Source organism: Myotis nattereri, assembly GCF_964212035.1.
Source record: "Myotis nattereri genome assembly, chromosome: 3".
In the NCBI taxonomy this organism is placed as follows: domain Eukaryota; kingdom Metazoa; phylum Chordata; class Mammalia; order Chiroptera; family Vespertilionidae; genus Myotis; species Myotis nattereri.
The window spans coordinates 81322343-81346914 of NC_138077.1; the positions used below are offsets into that span (position 1 = coordinate 81322343).

Below are 24572 nucleotides of genomic sequence, written 5' to 3' on the forward strand. Positions count from 1 at the left end.
GAGGTAGTGTGAGCTTCATTGTATATGAGTTTTAAATAACCAAATGTGTTGGGATACCAAAAAAGTATCCCCAAATGGGTGCTGTACAGTGCAGGATGGCAGTCACTGTACCCCATCACTGCACTCTCCAGAGGCTAAGGGACCAGCAGGTGTAGCAGAACCCACAGGGCACATAACCACAGGCCAAAGCTCCATCTGGGGCCGCAGTGAGAACGATTACGACTCAGATAGTGGGGCATTCTGTGGCTTCAAAGCCACATATATCTCATTTGGTGAGTTGTCGTAAGTTCCAAAGTTTCCCTGGCTCAAAGTAAAATCACTTTGGGTTTTAGTTTAATTCTGAGACTGAATTACAAGCCATCAGGAACTGGGCTGGGCGTGGTCCTGAGGCAGGGACCGGTTGTTGTGTCAACTGGCATGCAGGCCCATGTGCCTGCTGACCTGAGCAGCAAGGGAGCACCCAACTGGGAGCTCAGCTCTGGACCTGCCATCAGGCCACGCAGCTTGGCCTCCAGACCCAACCCCTCTCCTCCTGCACAGGGGTACAGAGGCCTAGTGCAGCGTCTGGGAGCTGTGTCAACCGCCCCACAAAGCTCACCTCACCCCATAAAAGCAGATGGCCTGCATTAAGTCCAGGCAGAGATGTCTCATATTTAATTCTCCTCAGTGAAGGCAGTCCAGACTGTGCCTTAGGCAAGCTCTGCCCAGTCCTCAGGGTTGGGGGGGGAAGGGGGGGGGTCAGGGACGCAGCTGATGATAAGACTGGACATTTCACCCAGGCAGGCAAGCTTCCGGGCCATTCTGTCCAGCAGGCTGTGCCTCTTTCAGGGGCTGCAGGCTCAGGACACAAGCAGCAGGGCCTGAGGTCTGTCCCCTGGAGCCTGTCCTTCAGTGACCTAGTCTGTTTCTACTTCTGTAAGGTAGACCCTGGTTTACCCACTGACAGGCAGCTGAGGATGGAGTGAAGTGAGGGCTGTGAAAGCCCCCAGGGAATATGTTTCTCAAGAGGATGTTCATTGTATCCTTAAAACCTGGCACAATGTGGTACAGACAAGATGATCTACTTTCTGTAGACTTTTATCATTGATTACTATTTTCCACATCACATTTCATATACACATATATCTCTTGAACATCAGCAGACTACTCAGGCATTTCTGCAGTTTTAACTATAGCTCTGCCAAGCTCCCAGCTCAACAAACTGCTTTGGAAATTTGTAAGTATATTCTACGGAAGATGTGCTCATCACTTACACTTTGTTTTGGAAAATAATAGATTAATACACCTGATAGTTTTAAGCACTTAGAACTCAGCTATAAGGTAATGATAAGAGGTGAGATATGATGACAAGGACAGGTCTCATCGTCACCACCAGGGTGGCAGGGACACAGGATTGGCCGTTGGGGGGGGGGGGGGGGCTTTGAAAGCTTTATTCATTCTCATTTCTCTCTCAAAATAAAAAGAAAAAAAAGAGGTGAGATACCAGTGAACAAAAGTCAAAGCCAATTAACATAAATGCATTCACTTATCATGGAAAAAAATAATTAAGAAAAATAAAAAGGTCTTTCTACAGACACAAACAATAGAAAAAAGTGCATGTTTTAGTAATCAACTTGAACTCTATACAGCATTCTAGTACTTAGCCACATGACCAAAAGGTTAAGACTTTGCCATCTATGTAATGTGCTCTTACATCTCAGCTGAGCAAAGCTAGTATTTAACCGTACAGATCTTATGTACATCATTTGGCTTAACATCTCTCCAACGAAGAGAACTTATATTAGGAAGTACTGTTTTAGAGAAATGAACTCTTTTTAAAAATGCCTACATCTTAAATTCTTAACTTTTATAGTTCAACCATTACCATGTAGGCACAATATGCCTCTATTTTCAGAGTAAAAAATTCACCACAATTTAGTTATAGTCAGGTCTTTATTTAAGAATCTCATCTGCCAACTTAGCGTTTTCCACCAACACGGGGAGCAGAAACCTTCACAGGCTTCACAATCTTTTGCTTAGGTGCTGCCTTTGTGGGAGCCTGTAAAAAGATATATTATGTGGTATTATTCCATGCAACTTTTTTAATCACTTTTTTGCAGCTCTTATGCCCAGTGTGGGATATGGAATTGTATCCTAACAAAAAAAGGACATTAATCATATAAGACAAATACTAATTTCTGTGTTTTTTTTTTTACTATGCTTATCTAAATTGATAACATTGAGAAAAGCTGTGTAAACTCTATTATTGACAACTTTTCTCTAAGTTTAAAATTTCAAAATAAGCTTTAAGAAACTATACACCCAGAAACCAGTTATGAACATCACTGCCATTAGAGCCTTGCACTGAATTCTTTAAAAACCCCCAAACTTTTTATTTACCGTAATTTGGATTAAAAGTAAGTTTTCTGCCTGGACAGCATGGCTCACTGGTTGAGTGTCAAACTATGAACCAGGAGGTCATGGTTCGATTCCCATGCCCAGGTTGCAGGCTTGATCCCCAGTGGGGGGCATGTAGGAGGCAGCCAATCAATGATTCTCATCATTGATGTTTCTCTCTTCCTTCCTCTCTGAAATCAATAATACACACACACGCAAGTGTGCACATTTTTAAAAAGTTAAGTTTTCCTGTTGTTTTAAATAAGAAATCCAAGACAATTCCACAATTACCTTAGCAGCAGCCATTGCTGTCTTTTTGGATGCTTGCTTAGCCTTTTTTGCTTCCTTGGCAGCCCTGTAGGGTTAAAAATAACTTAAGGCAAAGTGCTTTACTCTTTAAGGATACAGATTATTAACAAGGAGCTAGACTGTTTTGGAAAAGTAAAATTATCATATTCTTTCCCTATCCCCGATTATTTTTAAGATAAGTCCAAGGGGGTTGTCTATGTTATTAACCACCAAGTCAGTTTAACATATACTAGAAGTTGTACAGCAGCATTCATTTCATGTAGAAATTTCAACAAAACAATTAAAGCCAAGTATGTCAAACTTTCAGCCCATCATGCTTGACTTAGACTGTATTATAAACTCCTGATTATTAAACCTAAATAATGCTCATAAGGAAGGCTTCCTCACCTGATAGCTTGTTCTCGCTGAGCTTTCCTAACTTCAGGCTTCTGGTTCCTCTTGGCCATTATATCAGCAAGAGATGCACCAGTGATGGCCCTCTGGAATTTGACTGCACGGCGGGTTCTTTTCTTTTGGATTTCTTCCTACAGAACAAAAAGATGGGGAGGACACTTATGAATTGTTCTCCATGGATTTGGGTGAGAAATTAACGAAGTCTTTGAGGCAGGGTAAGTAAGTCTTAGGATTAGTATTTGTCTTAGCCCACTTGGGTTGCTGTAGCAAAATGTGGCTCGTGAGCCAAGTGTGGCTCTTTGACCCCTTGAGTGTGGCTCTTCCTAAGCCCTAGGAGTACCCTAATTAAGTTAATAACAATGTACCTACCTATATAGTTTAAGTTTAAAAAACTTGGCTCTCAAAAGAAATTTCAATCGTCGTACTGTTGGTATTTGGCTCTGTTGACTAATGAGTTTGCCAACCACTGCTCTATACCTACCATATGTTGGAAGGGGTAGGGGAGCTCTCTCTTGGATCTTATTTAAGCCATCTATTACAAAACCTGGCTGTTTTTTTACTACAAAAAAATGAAGCTCTAAGGAAGTTAACTGGATAGTACTTTAAAAAAACTGTTTATTAAGGCAGGGATATGCAAATATCTTTAAATGTTAAACAGAAAACATGGAAAAAACAGGGAACACTTGAGGTTACACTAAAATGCTCATTTTACTTTAAAGTTTTTACTGAGATGAAATCTTATATAAAATTCCACCCTTTGCTAATTTACACTTTTTCCCATCTCAAATACATTTTAAAAATATTTTTTTATTGTGGTGAAATATATATATCAAGCTGACCATTTTAAAGCATTTTTAGTGTATAACTCAGTGACATTAAGAACACTCACTGCCGAACCGGTTTGACTCAGTGGATAGAGCGTCGGCCTGCGGACTGAAGGGTCCCAGGTTCGATTCCGGTCAAGGGCATGTACCTTGGTTGCGGGCACATCCCCCGTGGGGTGCGTGCAGGAGGCAGCTGATCGATTTCTCTCATTGATGTTTCTAACTCTCTATCCCTCTCCCTTCTTCTCTGTAAAAAATCAATAAAATATATTTTTAAAAAATTCTATAAAAAGAAGAACACTCACAACTATGTGCAACCACTATTAATCTCCAGAACTTTTTCACCACCCCAAACTTTGCACCCATTACATAATAGCACCCCCTCAACCTTTACTTTTTGTCTTTATGAATTTGCCTACTTTATGTACCTCATACAAGTGGAATCATAGAAGCTGGAGGCTTTTTAAGGCTGGTTAATATTCCACTATATGCATACACCACATTTTGTTATTCACAAATCCACCTAGGGAACATTTGGATTGTTTCCACCTTTTGGCTATTGGGAATAACAGTTACAAACAGAAATATACAAGTTATCTGCATACGCTCCTGCTTACAATTCTCATGGGTATACAGTTAGAAATGGAATTGCTGGATCTTACAATAATAATTCTGTTTAAAGTTCTGAGAACCTGCCAAACCGTTTTCCACAGTGCCCGGGCCCTCTTACACCAAGCAATGCCAAGGGTTCCCATTTCTTCACATCCTCATCAGCATATGGCCACCCCACTGGATGTGTCAAATCCACTTTACTCAAAGCCTCCCGCATCCTAATCCTACTGCCGCAGCACTCACACCTTTTCTCAAAAATCCCCGTCAAGCTGAAAGAGCACTTCAAAAAACACACCCAGTCCTGAGAACCATCAGGGGAGTCTTGAAAACTCCACTGACATCTATGCCCATAAATGTAATAAAACCACGTTACCATAATAATTACTTAGCTTCCGTTCACTGCAACACCTGAAGTTCTTCCAAGCGCCCTATACCCAAGTATGTTTGATGTGATTTACCCGACTTTGGCAAAGGGATGCTTCAGATTTCAGCTTGGCATTTACTGGGAGACTGATAAGAAACATAAGGAGACGCTTTACACCCATCATTTTCACTTCCCGGTCCGATGATGAGCCTTTCCCACTGCCTCATTCAGTGACAGGCGTACAGAGCAGCCACCACGGTCAGAGCTTGCCCACAGCGTCCAGGCGCACTCCACTCACCGACTGTCCCTTTTTGTGCTTCCTCCTGTAGAGCACCGTCCAGTTTATCTGCCGCGGGTTCCTCTTGGACAGGAATGCCGACTCGCATTTTGCATTAAGAAACTGGAACACCTGTCGCGACAAGGCCCAAGGACAGACGTTACCTACTCCACTGGGCAACGCGGGCAAGGGCTGAGCTGAAACCCTTAGCCAACTCACTCGTGGTTCTACGCCCTCCCTTTACCAAACCGAGGCCGACACCAAGTGGCTGGGGTCACACAACCGGCCGGGAACTAACTGGTGGCACCGCGAGTACCTGCCTTTGGTCCGGTCCTTTAAGGGCCGGCCGAGCTGAACGCCGGGCAGGGAGGGCGGGGCGCCGCTTCCGGAGGCATCCGCTTCCGGTCCGTCCCGGGACGCCCGGCGGTCAGAAAGCAGCCAGGCTTTATGGCGTTTTCCTCACACCGGGACATTAACGTCACACAGGCTCCCAATTTCCGACCTGACTCACACCACACCCAAGCTCCAGAGTGGTGCGCTCAGAGGATTCGGGTCCCGACCACCGCACCCAGGGCCCCTGAAGCAAGCCTTTCGGGGACCGAGAACGACGGGGTACAGGAACCGACTGGGCCGAGCCGGTCCCCCTTAGGAGCACACATCACCTTCCCGTCGGTCCTGGCATAGCGCCGCCCGTGTCCGGGGTAGATCTTGTACCCACTGAAGCTGCACAGCTCGACCCTGCAACGAAAGCGAGAGCGCATCAGGGAGGGTGTCGACGGCGGGGGCAGGCCATGTGCGGGCCGCCGGAGAGGCCATCCACCCGAGATGGAGAAGGATTGGGACCAAGGCCCTCGCTTACTTCATGGCTGCGGCCGCCGGAGAGCTGGAAAGAGGGTGAAGAGGAGGAGAGGATCATGGGAAGGACGTCATGAGCGCAATCTCCTCCCCCATTCCGGGGCCTAACCGGCGCTCGGTGATGGCGTCACGCCCAGGCGCCGCGGGCCTTGGAGGCGGGGCCGCCTTCCCTCTGAGGAGTGAATGCTGGGGGAGGCGGCGGGGCTCCGGGGCTGAGAGGGCGCAGTGCCGGCCGGCGGGTTTCGGGGTCTCTCCTGCGGTCCAGTGTGGCTGGGTGGGCGGAGCGTGGTCCCGGGAGGTGGGGGAGGTTCACATGCCTGGGTTTCGGGCTTGATTCCCCCGGGGACCTGCAGGAGGCAGCCCATCCATGTTTCTCTCACATCCATGTTTCTCTCTCTCCCAAATCAATAAAAACATTTTTTAAAAAAGAAATGACTGATATTCCCAGAAGCATTGTACATAGTGTCATAAAGCACAAGTTTGCGACACCCGCCATAACTTTTCCCTGACTTTATCGTTACACTCTCTCTTATCGGCAAAAGGCGCAGCTGTATTCCATTCTCTTTATTTATTTGTGGAGCAATTCTGAACCAAGGCTGGTGCTCTTCTCAGCTCTGTCTGCCTCCTGAGGAGCTACCTTCTCTTCACCGCGTCTTCCCTTTGTGCATCCATACTTCACCTGCTGCACGAAATTCCTGTGGCTGCACGAAATTCCTGTGGCTGCTATTACTCGTGACTACAAAACTGGTAGCTAAGCAATTGGAAACGCATTTTCGTTCAGTTCTGGAGGCCAGAGGTCTACGTCGGCATCACCGGACTGGACGCCAGGCCCCTGTGCGCCCTCCTTGGCTCCGGGGCAGAGGTGTTCTTGCTGCGCCAGTTCCCACCCGACAAGCCCTCTCCCATTCCGAACCCACAGAACCTGCGAGGCCGTAACTGTGTGTTGTTTCCAAGCCGCTGCGTTTTGGGGGTACTGTGTTAACACAGCGATGGGTGACGCAGCCGGTGAGGCAGTGGGGAAGTGGGGACTCGGTGAGCAGCGGGACCACTGTCTTAGGCACAGGCGAGGAGGAGGCTGTTTGGGGGGGAAAGGGTCGTTGTGGCAAGACTCAGCTAAGATGCCACAGGACGTGAAGGTGGAGCCGTGGGGTGGAAGTTAAACAAGGTCAGAAGGGTGTTGGGAACAGGTTATATTTTGGAGACATGGACCTCCAGGAATAGATGGTAGAACATGTGGGAAAACATCACCTGTGCCACAGGCTGGCTGCTCTGGAAGCATCTACTGAGACTGAACTTAGGGTGCAAGGTGTTTACTAGGGATCCGTCCTGTGAAAGGGGAAGGAATCAGTATCAGGCAGAAGGAAAATACTTTGCGGGCCCAACAGAACCCCAGTCAGCGGCCAGGAGCCTGAACAGTTGCTGCCTGTCAGTAACTTCGGGCCAAATGACCGACCTCTGCACACCCAGGGCTCAGTCACCAGACGTGCGTGGCCGAGCCATGACCTAAGGGAGTGGTTCTCAGCAGCGAGCCAGACCCTGTGACAGCTGGAGCTGCTGCTGCCACGGGGCCTGACGGGCAGCAAGCCCTGCTTGGAGAGGGCTCTGGGCCGCGCATCTCTGTGCACCACCCCTGGGAACCAGTACGTGTGTGCGTTCTGAGTGTTTTCCTCCATGAACTCTCTCCCCTCAGGTGCAGGCGGGTCTTGCCTTTTCACACTCAGCCACCTGAGGTCCCAGCAGGCTGGCCAACCCCAAGACTCAGGCCTGACTTCAAGGAGGCCTTGGAGGGCAAAGCCCAGTCACTAGGTGAGACAACGACAGGTTTAGTAGTTGTACAGCTTTAGAAATTATGAAGCTTTCTTTACAATTATGAAGCTTTAAGGAGGGCCACAGTGGCTGCCAGCGTGGGATTGAGTGAAGGGCTGCCTACCTTCTAGGTGCTGTCATGTGAAAGCCCCGAGGGGCTCTGAGAGACCTGTTTCCAGGACCAGTGACCCTGTGCTGGGGTCCAACCCCAGCAGGTCCAGGGGTCCCCAAAGGTGTGGATGGAGTCGGTGAAGAAGGAATGACACAGAGACAGCGTTCAGTTGATCAGCAGCCTAGCCAGGATCTCAAGCCAAGTTCTCGTCAGGACCTCCAGCAAAGTTCTGGTTAGGATCTCCAGCCAGGTTCTGTGTCCATGTTCTCTTGCTAGGTTCTCCAGGTTCTCCAGCCAGGTTCTGTAGCCATGTTCCCTCGCTAGGTTCTCCAGCCAGGTTCAGTCACCAGGTTCTAGTCAGGTTCTCTTGCCATGTTCTATCCAGGTTCTGTAGCCAGGTTCTGTCTCTAGGTTCTTCAGCCAGGTTCTGTCTCTAGGTTCTGTCTCTAGGTTCTGTGGCCAGTTTCTGTCCAGGATCTTTTGCCATGTTCTCTCGCTAGGTTCTGTCTCTAGGTTCTGTGGCCAGTTTCTGTCCAGGATCTTTTGCCATGTTCTCTCCAGCGAAGTTCTTCTGTCTCTAGGTTCTGTGTAGGTTCTGTGTCTAGGTTCTGTGTCCTGTTGTCTTGTTACATCTGTATTTATACCAGTTGATTCCAATCATATCAATCTCTATTCCAAAGGTTAGGGCGTTTCTTATCTCCATTCCAGGGAGTAAAGATTATGTAGCTTAAGCATGATTGTTCGTAGTTAAAGTGAATAATTTCCCGCCTGGCACTTAGTTAAGGGGTTTTATTCTCTCCCTAACTTCAGGGAAAAATCCCTACTTGGGGAAACAACCTTTCTCAGAGGTGACCTTGGTTAAAACACATAGTGCCAAGAAGGTGAGCAAACATATTAAGAACAGTATGCCATATATGCCAGGTCCCTTGAAACAGCAAGGATGGACCGGCTCCCGGTAACCCTGGTGATGGCACGCTCGGAGGAGCTCAGGAAGGACCTGAACCCCTTCACTCCTCCTGTAGGCATCCGGATTCCTGGCCACAACTCCATGCAGGACTAGGCCCAGATGTTTGGGGGACCACTTGCTCTCACCAGTGCCGACCTCAGCTCCCAGACCAGTTCTCTGAGTGTCGAGGAGTTCCAGGACCTCTGGCCTCAGCTGCCCCTGGTAATTGATGGGGGACCGATTGGGGATGGCAAGAGCCCCGAGTGTCGCCTCGGCTCAACTGTGGGTGACCTGTCTGTGCCCGGGAAGTTTGGCATCATTCGTCCAGGCTGTGCCCTGGGAAATACTACAGCTGTCCTCCAAAGGAAGTGCGCTGCTCCCTCACAGGGACCCTGCTGCTGAGACCTGGGAGGAGGGCCCAGGAATGATGCCAGAGACGCTGTGTCTGTCCACTGGTGGCTGGAAAGGCCTCATTTGCAGAGGCTACTGGGACCACAGTGCCACTCATCTGACTTTTAAGGCAGTTTGTCATATATATATATTTCAGAGAGGAAGGGAGAGGGAGAGAGAGAGAGAGAGAGAAACATCAATGATGAGAGAGAATCATTGACTGGCTGCCTCCTGCACACCCCTTACTGGGGATCCAGCCCACAACCCTGGCATGTGCCCTTGAATGGAATCAAACCTGGGACCCTTCAGTCCCTAGGCCCTCGCTCTATGCACTGAGCCAAACGGGCTAGGGCAAGGCAATTTGTCTTTATGAACATTGTAGCCAGGCCCAGAAGAAGCTGGTTTAGCTTCACACATGGGGAAGGGGGCTATATTTATTGTCTGTAATTTCATATGTCAGCCACAAACTGGACAGAGACTTTAAGAACAACAACAAAAGAAATAAAAATAAAAATAAAAAATAAATAAAATAATGAAGCATTAAAATGAAAAATCATGAAGTATTCTTAAAATTAAAAAGTATAAAATATTCTTTTAAAAACTATACATCTAATTAAGTCTTCATATCTAACCACCAATTATATGAAATATAGGGGACAGAGGGACATGTGAAATGACTCCACAGGGATACAATAGGCATCTACAGGGTAACTTAATTTTTTTTAACAGCATGTAAATGGAGAGAGAGAGGGATGGAGGGAGAGAGAGGTTGAGAGAGTAAGTACCTATGGACAGGACTAGCTGCATAACTGAGTTTCAGAGCCCAGTGTAATTTTCATGACCTCCAGTGTGGGGTCCTTTTTACCAAAAGCAGGAAAAAGATGCTGTTAAAGTATTACAATATTAAGCTATTTTATTCTGCAATCTCTTCACCTTTCACGATAGGTATTTTTTTTCATGTTAGAAGGGGTGGAGAAGTAGGGTCAGCCATCCCTTCCACTGTCCTCCTGGCCCAGCCTGCAGTGAGCCAGCAATGCCCTGGGATGCGTTATATACCTGGATCCAGGATGTGGGGATCAAGCCCAGGGTGGAATGCAAGATGGTGCTGCCAGCTCTGGAGAGAGGGCAGGGAGAGGCGGAGGCTGGCGTCAGTGGACTGTGGAACCCCTGACTCTAGGACCTGTCCCTAGAAAGTGAGGAGGCCCCAGGAAGTGGGCCCACATGGCAGCTGAGGCTCCCAGTCCCAAGCACGTGCTCTATCATCGCACTGAACTTCACATACAAAACACAAATTCAAAGGTACAATTATGAAGACTTTCAAGACAGCGACTGCAGAGCATTAAGACACAAGCATGGGGTGCTCCTGAGCAGGGCTCTGTGTGAAGACACTGGTTGCACAACTGACTGCCTATAGATGAAAAGAAATTCAAGCGCCTCCTCAACCAATTACAATGTATGGAACTTATTTGTGGCCCGATTTGAACAAACCAGCTAGACAGGCAATGAGGTAATTTGAATACAGATTGGATTTTTGACAATATTAACATGGATTCTTAATCCTTTAGGTGTTATTAAACTGTCATGTTTAATTTGTAATAGTTTACCTTTCCAGATATATACTAAATACAGATGAAAGAGCAGGATGACTGGAATTTGCCTTAAAATAATATGAGAGAAGGTCCAGTTGGTAAGGGCCTGGATGAAAAGAGACTGACCAGGAGCGGATAATGGTTGAAGCTGGGTAGGGGAATAGTCTCTATGTTGTCATACACTCTTGTAATTACTTTTCCACGGTCAAAAGTTTCAAACGATAATAATCTGCTTTGGACAAAAGATTTAAGTCACAATTCATTCCTGAAAAATAGGAAAAATAAACACCACCTGTATTATTTTGTAATAAAAATTTTAAACAAAAAAATCTTCATATATGTTTATAGCATCTTTATTCATAATACCCACAGGAAATGTCTAGGTCAGCCGTGGGCAAACTATGGCCCGCGGGCCAGATCTGCCTGTTTGAAATGAATAAAACTAAAAAAAAAAAAAAAAAAAAGACCGTACCCTTTTATGTAATGATGTTTACTTTGAATTTATATTAGTTCACACAAACACTCCATCCATGCTTTTGTTCCGGCCCTCAGTTTAAGGGCCTCAGTTTAAGAACCCATTGTGGCCCTCGAGTCAAAAAGTTTGCCCACCCCTGGTCTAGGTGCTCTATCAATAGCTGAATATAAGAGCAAACTATGATATTTATACTTCAATAATGGACTACTACTCAGAAATAAAATGGAATGAACTATTGATTTTACGTATCAACATGAGTTCCAAAACCATTATGCTAAGTGAAAGACTTACAAAAAAAGTAGGTGCTGCATGGCTCTGTATATATGAAGTTGTACACCATGCAAAACTAATCTGTGGTGAAAAAGGAAAATCAGAACAGTGGTTGCTTCTGGGAAGGAGAGGAAGGATCGAATGGGGAGGGGTATAGGGGGACTTTCTGTGTTAATGACAGTGTCCTATATTTTTATGGGTTTAGGGTTAATTACACATTTTGTCAAAATTCAGGAAATGCTCAAGTAAGCTTTGAGCATTTCACTGTATGTAAATTTTACTTTAAAAGAAAGGAAATTGTGAGTAAATATTGAGCACTAGTTAATGAAGTACTTGCTTAAGTATATGGGGGGAGGTGTGCTGACACACAGAAAACCAAAATGGGTTGAGGAATAGATAGATGGGTAGACAGGAGATAAAACAACAAGCATAACAAAATATTGATAAGCGAGTCAAAGTGGTGAGCTCTTGGGTGTTCACAATAGCCTCACATTTTCTGTAGGAAAATCTCTCAAAACAAAATTTTGGGAAATAGAGGGAGCCACCTTCTGGAAGAAACTGGGATTGCTGGTGGTTCAGAAGGGTGAGCAGAGGAAGCATGTTTCTATGACTTGGTGTTGCTAACTTAACCAGTTTTCACACATCCTATTGGTTCTCGCTCGTATGTCCAAGCCGTCTTCTTTGGCTGGAAGTCTTTCTTCCCTTCCACTGACTCGCTTCCCACTCAGAGTTTACTTCCTCCAGAACAGAGGTCTGCAAATAGTACATATTTTAGGCTTTGTGTGCTAAGAGACAACATTGTAGATATTTATTTCTTTTTTCTTTTTTAAAAAATGTTTTTATCAATTTTTAGAGAGGCAGAGAGAGAGAGAAACATCAATTGTTTGCCTCCCTCACAGCACCCCAACCTGAAACTTAGGCATGCGCCCTGACTGGAATAGAATGGTGACCTGTCAGTGCACCAGACAACACTCAACCAACTGAGCCACACCGACCAGGTTATATGGGTATTTACTTACTTACTTATTTTTAAATGTATTTTTATTGATTTCAGAGAAGAAAGGAGAGGGAGAGAGATAGAAACATCAGTGATGATAGAGAATCATTGATCAGCTGCCTCCTGCATGCCCCCCACTGGGGATTGAACCCGAAACCCAAAACCCGGGCATGTGCCCTTGACTGGAATCAAACCTGGGACCTTTCAGTCTGCAGGCTGACGCTCTATCCACTGAGCCAAACCAGCTAGGGCTATATGAGTATTTATATAAAAAGAGAGAGAACTGATTTCCAAATTTTCACTGATGAGATTTATTTTATTTTTTTATTTTAAAAATGTTTTATTGATTTTTTACAGAGAGGAAGGGAGAGGGATAGAGAGTTAGAAACATTGATGAGAGAGAAACATCAATCAGCTGCCTCCTGCACACCCCCTGCTGGGGAAGTGCCTGCAACCAAGGTACATGCCCTTGACCAGAATCGAACCCGGGACTCTAGGGACCCTAGGCCGACACTCTATCCAGTGAGCCAAACCGGCCAGGCCAGGGCACTGATGAGATTTAAAACATAATAATAATATTCAGTACAAGTTTTTGTAAAACAGGTCTACTAAAGAGAAAAATGGAATTCTTCTTGGGAAAGGTGGAGTACATTTCTCTAAATTAGGGAACAAAGTTATTCCCTAGCATCAAAATCAATTGCAAATGTTATCTGTTAATCCTGATCTGTAACAAGATTTTACACATTTAATCTTACAGAAATTTAGTCTTTTCATCCAGATAAAGTGTCTAATATTGAGATCAATTCAAGGGCATGTGATTTTATTTATTTTATTATTATTATTAAAAAAATAATTATTTAGCCCTAACAGGTTTGGTTCAGTGGATAGAGCATCAGCCTGTGGACTGAAGGGTCCCAAGTTGGACTCTGGTCAAGTGCACATGCCTGGGTTGTGGGCTCAATCCCCAGTAGGGAGTGTGCAGGAGGCAGCCAATCAATGATTCTCTCTCATCATTGATGTTTCTATCTCTCTCTACCTCTCCCTTCCTCTCTGAGATAAATTTTTGCTAAGGCATCAATTTTTAATTTTTTTTTTAAATTTTTTATTGTTTAAAGTATTACATATGTCCCTTCCTTTCCCCCATTGACCCTTTCTAATCCACTCCCACCACCCGCACCAGGCCCTAATTGAGATTTTAATCTCTTGGAAGGCAATTATAGAATTAGATTGTTCTCTGGACATTTTCCTTTAGGCATGTGAGATCTAATCATTTCTTTTTTTTAAAAAAATATATTTTATTGATTTTTTACAGAGAGGAAGGGAGAGGGATAGAGAGTTAGAAACATCGATGAAAGAGAACCATTGATCAGCTGCCTCCTGCACACTCCCTACTGGGTATGTGCCCGCAACCAAAGTACATGCCCTTGACTGGAATCGAACCTGGGACCCTTGAGTCCGCAGACCGATGCTCTATCCGCTGAGCCAAACCGGTTAAGGCTAATCATTTCTTACTTAAAGTTAAATGAAAGTTGCTCAATGGCACAAGTAAATGAGTCTTGAAATTTGAAAAAAAATTTTTTTATTTGTATTGAGGTCTATAAAATACTGCTAAAACTGTAGTTTGAGCTCAAATAATGAAATCACTTCAGATCTGTGTGAGAATGGAGGGAGATCTTGCTTTTATTGTCAAAATGACTTTTCCACAGAATAAGTTTTGCATGTAAGTGCTGTACTGTCTTGTTAGTGTGAGTTCATTAAGAAGTATCATTGGCAATCGGCATGGCATGTCTCAGTGGATGAGCATCAACCTAGGAACCAGAGGTCATGGTTCGATTCCCGGTCAGGGCTCATGCCTGGGGTTGCAGGCTCCATCTCCAGTGGGGGGCATGCAGGAGGCAGCTGATCAATCATTGATGTATCTTGCTCTCTCTCCCTTTTCCTTCCTCTCTAAAATCAATAAAGGTGTGTTTGCTTTTTAATTTTCATTTATTTTAAATATATATTCTAAATATAATTATGTGCCATTGACCAGAATGGAATCCGGGACCCTTCAGTCCGCAGGCGGATGCTCTATCCACGGAGCCAAACTGGCTTGAGCTGTTATTTTTTTATGTTTTTTTTTTTTTAATGTAACAAAAGAAGTATCATTGATCACAATGAGCAAATTAGCAAAAATGAATTCTAAAGCCACCCAGTCATCCTATCTAATAATAGACAAACATGGTAATTGACTGTACCTTCGCTATGCCTCCCATGGGCTAATCAGCATGATATGCAAATTAACTGCCAACAAAGATGGTGGCTAATTTGCATACTGCAGGCAGGGCAGGACAGCACCATCCCACCTGCCCTGCTGCCATCCGGGCCTGCTATCTGCGACCCGGGGCGGCGGGCATCTGTGTGCAACCCGACCTGGAGCGGCTGGGTGGGGCAGCAGCGATCGGCCGGCCCGCCCAGGTATCCTGTGTGCGACCGGACCCGGGGCAGCACCCCAACCCCCGGATCGGCCCTGCCGTGTGTGCAACCCTGGGAGGCAGGGCAGGTACCGAGGGATTGGGCCTGCCATCTGCCACCTGGGGAGTGGGCCTAAGCCAGCAGGTGGTTATCCCCCGAGGGGTCCCAGACTGTGAGAGGGCACAAGTGGGGTTGAGGGACACCCCCCACCCTCCCCTGCCAGTGCACAAATTTTTGTGCACTGGGCCTTTAGTTCCATAATAGTGGTTAAGGGAGGTTCTTCTCATTTAGAAAAAAACTTTAGTCTTGGCCCTGAGCTAATAAACAAAACTCATAAGAAAATGTTATCACTGCTAAGGCATCAAATGCTGTGTGGTAGGGAAGTCAGGATATGTAACTGCTGATTGTGACAAAATATGTGGAGTGACAACAGTTAAGTCCATGAGAGCAAATAAGTTTTTTGTTGACACTACCCGTTCAGTGACACATGGTAGATGTTTTCTACAAAGTACCTGTTGATTGATAATATAGTACACTGATGGTATAACCATAGGCTAGAAACAACTTACATTTTCACAAGTGGAAATCTGTCAAAATGAGCCTGTTTCTGCTTACATAGGTTGTAACACATCATAGCTGATTTCACCTTAGGAATATTGATTAGAGTTTTCTCAACTTCTTTAAAAATATTTTCACCTGTTGCCAGCAGCTGAATCAGAGGTTAATTCTTCAGTCACCCCAAACATTGACTCCTTGAATCAACAGGCACAAATGAGCATAATCAATAACACTTTTTAACTTATTAAGAGCCCAGGAAAACCTCTCAAAATAACTTGCCTTCACTAAATAATTTATTTTATTTATTTATTTATTTATTAATATATTTTATTGATTTTTTTACAGAGAGGAAGGGAGAGAGATAGAGAGTTAGAAACATCGATGAGAGAGAAACATCGATCAGCTGCCTCCTGCACACTCCCCACTGGGGATGTGCCCGCAACCAAGGTACATGCCCTTGACCGGAATCGAACCGGGGACCCCTCAGTCCGCAGGCCGACGCTCTATCCACTGAGCCAAACCGGTTTCGGCACTAAATAATTTGAAATGACTATTGATGTTGTTCCCAGTGGCCTCAACACTTTAAGCAGTTGATTTCAGTCAAATGATGCCATTGTAATTAGCTAGTTATTAATAATAGGAAAGGAACAAAAGGAAGGCCAGGCATTGTAGGCATGTCATTTGGGCAGCTTCACCAGGGAGCTGCAGCCTTGCACTCCCCAGGGAACCACCAGCCTATTCCCTGCAAAATGCTGGGGGCAGGGGACTGGACAAAGGAAGATAGACACATTCCCAGGAAAGTTGGGGTGACATAGGGAAGGTACTTGTATGTCAGTCAGACCTGGGGAACATGAATTGGCCAGAGTGGGCATGGCCACTGCGAGCACCGAAAATGTGGGAATACATAATCCTGTAAATAAAGGGGTGCTCTCTCTTGGCTAGTGGCTCCTGCTTGGCTTCCTTGCGATTTTTTTTTTTTTTTTTTTTTTTGGGTGAGCAGGGTGCAAGGGTGACTTCTTTCCGGGTTCTTGTCCAGATGGATTTGAAGAATGAAGCCACAGACAAAAGGTGGTAAGTGAGAAGCATAGAAACTTTATTGCAAGTAGACAGTATCTCTAAAACTACATTTAAGCTTCTAATTCTAAGACTGTCTCTCCTGGCTAAGGAGAGGCAGAGGGGTCCCCTAAAGAGGGGTGGCCGCTGCTCTCTTTGTCTGGAGGTATTATATGTCCTGGAGACGACCCTTTCCCTCATTGTGCCTTTCCCCTGTGGGACCTTAGCCTTGTTGTCAGTTCCCATGGCCCCCACATCCTCACTTCTCTTTTTGGTTATCTTACTTGTTCAGGTTGGAGTTGTTTTTGAGCTTCCTTATGGCTTCCTCTCAGTTGTCCTGGCTGGAGATGTTTTATTACCCCTTAGGTCAGGGCTGCTTTAGATCTAACTTATGGTTGCTTCAAGTGTCCTCTCTGGACCCCTCCCCCCGCTTCCTGTCTGCCTAGGTAAGCTGGCTAGCCAACCCTGATCACTCGCATTCCTCCATGTTTCCTCCATAGCCTTGTGGCCCTGCGGACTCCACACCCAATGGACTGAGGGACCACAGTGGGAAACACTAGCTAAACTAGCCTGACGTTGAACTGGACCCAGCTCCAGCATGGAAAGGAAACTGGACACTGGCTCTGCGTTTAGCTCTACTGAAGCCCCAGTCATACCTCTTCTGGGACTGGACTAAGGGAAATGGGACTTTGGAAACCCGGGTAACTCCACAGAAATAAAGCTTTCTACTCACTATAGCTCATCCTCCCGCTGGGCCCTCCGGAAATGCTCCTTCTGGTGGTACTCCAAGAACCCCCCTGCATGAGCAGGAGGGGGAGGGGGAGAGATGAGGCCCTTTCCTATCCTGAAACTCTAAGGCTAATGGTCTTAAACAGGTTTGTTTTTTTCCGAGCACATTTCCTCAGCTGCTGCAATGAATCATCATTTAATCCACATACCATAAGTAAATAACTTTCTTGCAAACAAATAAGCCACTTACTTTGGTTGTAGCTTCATTTCCTTCCTTCATTTTTTCTTTTCTTTTTTTTTTTTTTTGTGAAGAAATTTTACTATGATGAGATGTTCCATTTAATTGTTATAACTTTTCTGTGATTTGGGGATACTGTGAAAACATCTTGGTCTGGTAATGTCAACATATATTGCATTCTTCTTTTTTTTTAAAAAAAAATATGTTGTTACTGATGTCAGAGAGGAAGGGAGAGAGGGATGGAAACATCATGATGAGGGAGAATCATTGATCTGCTGCCTCCTGCACGTCCCCTACTGGAATCCAGCCCACAACTCAGGCATGTGCCCTGACCAGGAATCAAACCATGACCAGGGCTCAGGTCCTTTTAATACACTACTCATGTCCTAGCCGGTTTGGCTCAGTGGATAGACCGTTGGCCTGACTGAAGGGTCCTGGATTCGATTCTTGATCTCTAGTATGGGGCTGCAGGAGGCAGCTGATCAGTGATTCTCATCATTGATGTTTCTATCTCTTTTCCTCTTCCTTACTCTCTGAAATCAAAAATATACTTAAAAAATACACTACTCATGATAGGCACTTTATTTTGACAGAAAGTTTCTTTTTTCACAGTACTCACCTCTATCAGCATCTCCAGAGAATGCTGTTCAGTGTTCAGAAAATCAACATCATTAGTGAATCTTCATTCAAGAAAAAAAAAATGAGTTTTCCTCGATAACCAGGATTTTCTTTTTGCCTGAATCATTAGGCATTACATAACTAATCTTATAATTTTTTTGCCTGTGTTGGTTCGCGCAAAGCATTGTGGTTTTCTTTTTATAAGGTAAACAGTTAATAGTGTAGTGGTCTGGTTGGGAATGTGTAGCCTATGCTGCCATCTACTGGGAATTTTTATTATTACACCACGATGAAGAGCGTTTTAATGTCACCCATTTCCCTCTGAAGCATAGCAAGATTCTTCAGATTCCTTGCTCCTATCACAACTGATTCTGTATCTTAGGAATGAAGTGGGAGGGAAATGAAAGAGGGTGGTAGAAAGGAAAGATATTCTAATGGGGCTTTGTACTTAAATTCTGGGAAGCGAAAGAAAACACCACTTCTGAGTGAGAGCCAGGCATTTTGGAGGGCTAGACAATGCCCCCTACTGGCTTCTCTTGGCATAGACAAGTTATATTATATTTCCAATGTACCAAAGGCCCGCCCCCCAAAAGTAAATAAATTGTGCACTTAATCTCTCTAGACTTGGTTTCTCCATATATGCAAAAGAGAATGATGGGGGTAGTCTAAATATTCTCCAAAGGTCTTTCCATATCAACATCCTATGACTCTACAGTTTCTTACTCAAAATATTTTGCCTATGTGACATCCCACAGACACGTTGGGAAATTTTTGGAGGCTTAGAATGTGTTGTTGTTGGTAGATGTTCTTGATACAGTCTAAATAAGACCTTATATTTCCTTTTGTTTTCTCTTTGTAAGCAAAATAATAGCTACGTATCCCAAGATGAATATTGGGGACACAGTCATGCTATCCCAGTTTTCTCTTTGGCTTCCTGGCAAAGGAATGAAACTGGCTGACATCATCAGAGTGGAAGAGTGAACAGGAGGCAGTGTGTGAGGGAGAGTTTAAACCATTACAAAATTCAGCAGTGACCCCGTGATTCATTTTGTTTCCTGGTAGTTACCACTTTCTAATTTTGAAAGGTGTGGTTTTCTGATTTTGTTTTTCCCTAAGAAGCTTACTGGGCTTGCACAGAAAGCACTAATGGGATAAGGTTAAAGAGCTGATTCAGCATCAACAGAAGCAGATGCCTTGTTGTAATTAAATTGAAACTCTTTTTTTTTAAAAATTAAATCTTTATTGTTCAGATTATTACATTTGTTCCTCTTTTTTCCCCCCATAACTCCCCTCCTCCCAGTTCCCGCCCCACCCTCCGCCCTCACTCCCCATCCACTGTCCTCATCCATAGGTGCACGATTTTTGTCCAGTCTCTTCCCGCATCTCCCACACCCCTTTCCCCCCCAAGAATAGTCAGTCCATTCCCTTTCTATGTCCCTGATTCTATTATAATCACCAGTTCATTCTGTTCATCAGATTATTTATTCACTTGATTCTTAGATTCACTTGTTGATAGATGCATATTTGTTGTTCATAATTAGTATCTTTACCTTTTTCTTCTTCCTCTTCTTAAAGGATACCTTTCAGCATTTCATATAATACTGGTTTGGTGGTGATGAACTCCTTTAGCTTTTCCTTATCTGTGAAGCTCTTTATCTGACCTTCAATTCTGAATGATAGCTTTGCTGGATAAAATAATCTTGGTTGTAGGTTCTTGGTATTCATCACTTTGAATATTTCTTGCCATTCCCTTCTGGCCTGCAAAGTTTCTGTTGAGAAATCAGCTGACAGTCGTATGGGTATTCCCTTGTAGGTAACTGAGTTTCTTTCTCTTGCTGCTTTTAGGATTTTCTCTTTGTCTTTTGCTCTTGGCATTTTAATTATGATATGTCTTGGTGTGGTCCTCTTTGGATTCCTTTTGTTTGGGGTTCTCTGCGCTTCCTGGACCTGTAAGTCTATTTCTTTCACCAGGTGGGGGAAGTTTTCTGTCATTATTTCTTCAAATAGGTTTTCAATATCTTGCTCTCTCTCATCTTCTGGCACCCCTATAATTCTGATGTTGGTATGGTTGAAGTTGTCCCAGAGGCTCCTTACACTATCTTCGTATTTTCGGATTCTTTTTTCATTTTGCTTTTCTGGTTGGGTGTTTTTTGCTTCTTCGCATTTCGAATCTTTGACTTGATTCTTGCGCTCCTCTGGTCTGCTGTTGGGGGTCTTTACAATATTCTTTATTTCAGTCAGCGTATGCTTAATTTCTAGTTGGTTCTTTATCACAATATCGAGGGTCTCATTAGATTTCTTGAGGATCTCACTACATTTATCGGGGGTCTCACCAGTCTTTTCGAGGGCCTTACTAAGTTTATTGGCAGCTTCTAGACAGTTCTTGAGAGACGTGAGGCTATCCGGCAAATGGCTCTGCGCAGGGCTTGGGCTGGGCGGGTCCCCGGGGATCTACAGGGCAAACGCTAGATTAGCAAGCAGTTATGGCTGCTCTCAGTTCCGTCCCTAGGGGCTCTGCCTCACAGAGTCCCAGCAACCGCTGCAAACCTCGGAGAGAAAGCTGCCTTCGAGTTCTGACCGAAGCCAGACAGTCCCGCTTCTCCCATTTGAGTCTGGGTCCCTAGAGACTCGCCCGGATCTGGAGCTCAGAGTCTGAAACTCCCTCCCGATTGAAAACAACAACCACGCCCTCTGCTGCCAGCCTGCTCGTGCGCACTCTGCACCTGAGTATTTCACTTCAGCACTGCGCCTCCTCTGAGTCTGGGTATGATAATCTCTTTCCTCCTAGCTGTAGAATTTCCACTCAGCCAGCCTTCCTGTGGTTCTGGATGATGTCCGTTCCGTCTTTTAGGTGTACCCTTGAATTGGTTGTTCGAGGCAGCAATCTCCGGCGTTAACCTATGCCGCCATCTTGGTTTCTCCTAAATTGAAACTCTTAAGACCTTCTATGGGCCAATTTTTGTAGCCTAGCCATTGCCTTATCTTTTATTTTATTTATTTATTTATTTTTAAATATATATATATATATATATATATTTTATTATTAGTTAAGGTATTACAAATGTGTCCTCATCCCCCCCTTTAACCCCCAACCTACCCCCCCCCCACACAAACTCATGCTCCCATCCCCCCGTTGTCCATGTCCATTGGTTTGGCTTATATACATGTATACAAGTCCTTCTGTTGATCTCTTCCCCTTACTCCCGCCCTCCCCTACTTTCCTTCCGGGGATTGATAGCCTGATTGCTGTTTCTCACTCTTTGGGTCTGTCCTTTTTCATCAGTCTATGTTGTTCTCTATAATCCACAAATGAGTGAGATCATGTGGTATTTATCTTTCTCTGACTGGCTTATTTAACTTAGCATAATGCTCTCCAGTTCCATCCATGCTGTTGCAAAAGGCAAGAGTTCCTTTTTTTTTTTACCGCAGCATAGTATTCCATCGTGTAGATGTACCACAGTTTTCTAATCCACTCATCTGCTGATGGGCACTTAGGCTGTTTCCAGATCTTAGCTATGGTGAATTGTGCTGCTATGAACATAGGGGTGCATATATCCTTTCTAATTGGCGTTTCTGGTTTCTTGGGATATATTCCTAGGAGTGGGATCACAGGGTCAAATGGGAGTTCCATTTTTAGTCTTCTGAGGTAGCTCCATACTGTTCTCCACAGTGGCTGCACCAGTCTGCATTCCCACCAGCAGTGCAGAAGGGTTCCTTTTTCTCCACATCCTCTCCAACACTTGTTGTTTGTTGATTTGTTGATGATAGCCATTCTGACAGGTGTGAGATGATAACGCATTGTCGTTTTGATTTGCATCTCTCGTATAATTAGTGACTTTGAGCAGGTTTTCATATGTCTTTCTGCCTTCTGTATGTCCTCTTTCGAAAAGTGTCTATCTAGGTCCGTTGCCCGTTTTTTTATTGGATTGTTTATCTTCCTTTTGTTAAGTTTCATGAGATCCCTGTAAATGTTGGAAATTAAACCCTTATCGGTGGTATCATTGGTAAATATGTTCTCCCATGTAGTGGGTCTTCTTGTTGTTTTGTTGATGGTTTCCTTTGCTGTGCAAAAGCTTTTTATTTTGATGTAGTCCCATTTGTTTATTTTCTCTTTAGTTTCCATTGCCCTAGGAGCATTATCAGAGAAGAAATTTCTTCGGCATATGTTTGCGATTTCGCTGCCTGTGGATTCCTCTAGTATTTTTATGGTTTCCCGTCTTACGTTTAAGTCTTTTATCCATTTTGAGTTTATTTTTGTGTATGGTGTGAGTTGGTGATCTAGTTTCATCCTTTTGCATGTATCTGTCCAATTTTCCCAACACCATTTATTGAAAAGACTGTCTTGACTCCATTGTATGCTCTTGCCTCCTTTGTCGAATATTAATTGGGCATAGTGGTTTGGGTCGATTTCTGGGGTCTCTATTCTATTCCATTGATCTATATGTCTGTTCTTGTGCCAGTACCAAGCTGTTTTAAGAACAGTGGCTTTGTAATACAGTTTGATATCTGGTATTGAGATCCCACCTACTTTGTGTTTTCTCAGGATTGCTGCAGCTATTCGGGATCTTTTTTTATTCCAGATGAATTTTTGGAACGTTTGTTCTAGATTTGTGAAATATGCCGTTGGTAATTTAATGGGGATTGCATTGAATCTATAAATTGCTTTGGGTAGTATGGACATTTTGATGATGTTGATTCTACCAATCCATGAACACGGTATATTCTTCCATCTGTTTATGTCTTCCTCTATCTCTTTTTTCAGTGTCCTGTAGTTTTCAGCATATAAGTCTTTTACCTCCTTAGTTAAGTTTATTCCTAGGTATTTTAATTTTTTTGGTGCAATGGTAAATGGGATTGCTTCTGTAGTTTCACTTTCTGTAAGTTCACTATTGGTGTAAAGAAATGCCATGGATTTCTTAGCATTAATTTTGTATCCTGCTACATTGCCGAATTCATTTATTAAGTCTAATAATTTTTTGATGGAGTCTTTTGGGTTCTGTATGTACAGTATCATGTCATCTGCAAATAAGGACAGTTTTACTTCTTCTTTTCCAATCTGGATGCCTTTTATTTCTTCTTTGTGTCTGATCGCAATGGCTAGTACTTCCAGTACTATGTTGAACAGGAGTGGTGAGAGGGGGCATCCCTGTCTTGTTCCTGTTTTTAGGGGGAATGGTTTTAGTTTTTGCCCATTGATTATGATGTTGGCTGTGGGTTTGTCATATATGGCTTTTATTATGTTGAGGTATGATCCCTCAATTCCTATCTTGCTGAGAGTTTTTATCAAGAAAGGGTGTTGGATTTTGTCAAATGCTTTTTCCGCATCAATTGATATGACTATGTGGTTTTTTTCTCTCAATTTGTTTATGTGATGTATCACGTTTATTGATTTGCGGATATTGTACCATCCTTGCATCCCTGGGATAAATCCTACTTGGTCATGGTGTATGATCTTTTTGATGTACTGCTGGATCCGATTTGCTAGGATTTTGTTGAGGATTTTGGCATCTATGTTCATGAGGGATATTGGCCTATAATTCTCTTTCATTGTATTGTCTTTATCTGGTTTTGGGATTAGGGTGATGTTGGCTTCATAGAATGAGCTGGGAAGTGTTCCTTCCTCTTGGATCTTTTGACACAGTCTGAGGAGGATAGGTTTTAGGTCTTCCTTGAATGTTTGGTAAAACTCCCCTGTGAAGCCATCTGGCCCCGGGCTTTTGTTTGCTGGAAGCTTTTTGATTACTGCTTCGATTTCCTCCATAGTTATTGGCCTATTGAGATTTTTAGATTCTTCCTGGTTAAGTTTTGGAAGGTTGTATTTATCTAGGAATATGTCCATTTCCTCCAGGTTGTCTAGTGTGTTGGAGTAGAGTTGTTCATAGTATTTTCTAACAATCCTTTGTATTTCTATGGGGTCTGTTGTTATTTCTCCTCTTTCATTTCTGATTTTGTTTATTTGGGTCCTCTCTCTTTGTTTCTTGGTGAGCCTGGCTAGAGGTGTATCAATCTTGTTTATCCTTTCAAAGAACCAGCTCTTGGTTTTGTTGATCTTTTGTATTGTTTTTTTGGTCTCTATGTCGTTTATCTCCGCTCTGATCTTTGTTATTTCCTTCCTTCTGCTTACAGTGGGCTTTTTTTGTTGCACTCTTTCTAATTCTTTGAGTTGTAGAGTTAGGTCATTTATTCTCATTGTTTCTTGTTTCTTGCAGTAGGCTTGTAGAGCTATGAACTTCCCTCTCAAGACTGCTTTTGCTGTGTCCCATAGGTTTTGGATTGTTGTGTTTTCATTGTCGTTCGTTGCCATGATGTTTTTTATTTCTTCTTTGA

General features: G+C 44.0%; 1 protein-coding gene across 1 annotated transcript; it reads right to left on the minus strand.

Annotated features, from left to right (window-relative positions):
* Window positions 1-1913: 1913 nt before the first annotated feature.
* RPL24 (ribosomal protein L24) lies at window positions 1914-6403 on the minus strand. The gene is made up of 6 exons (XM_081086752.1): window positions 6015-6403; window positions 5818-5893; window positions 5177-5287; window positions 3073-3209; window positions 2668-2731; window positions 1914-2038 (listed from the first exon to the last, which is right to left on the minus strand). The coding sequence occupies exons 1-6, from the start codon at window positions 6017-6019 to the stop codon at window positions 1958-1960; spliced, it is 474 nt and encodes a 157-aa protein (XP_080942878.1). The 5' UTR covers window positions 6020-6403; the 3' UTR covers window positions 1914-1957.
* Window positions 6404-24572: the final 18169 nt, after the last annotated feature.

What these genes read in the sequence shown, in the direction of transcription:
- RPL24 (XM_081086752.1), bottom strand. An exon ending in ATGCCAGGACCGACGGGAAG is followed by an intron (nt 5,288 to 5,817) that starts GTGATGTGTGCT and finishes TTGTCGCGACAG; the next exon opens with GTGTTCCAGTTTCTTAATGC. An exon ending in CAGCGAGAACAAGCTATCAG is followed by an intron (nt 2,732 to 3,072) that starts GTGAGGAAGCCT and finishes TTAACCCTACAG; the next exon opens with GGCTGCCAAGGAAGCAAAAA.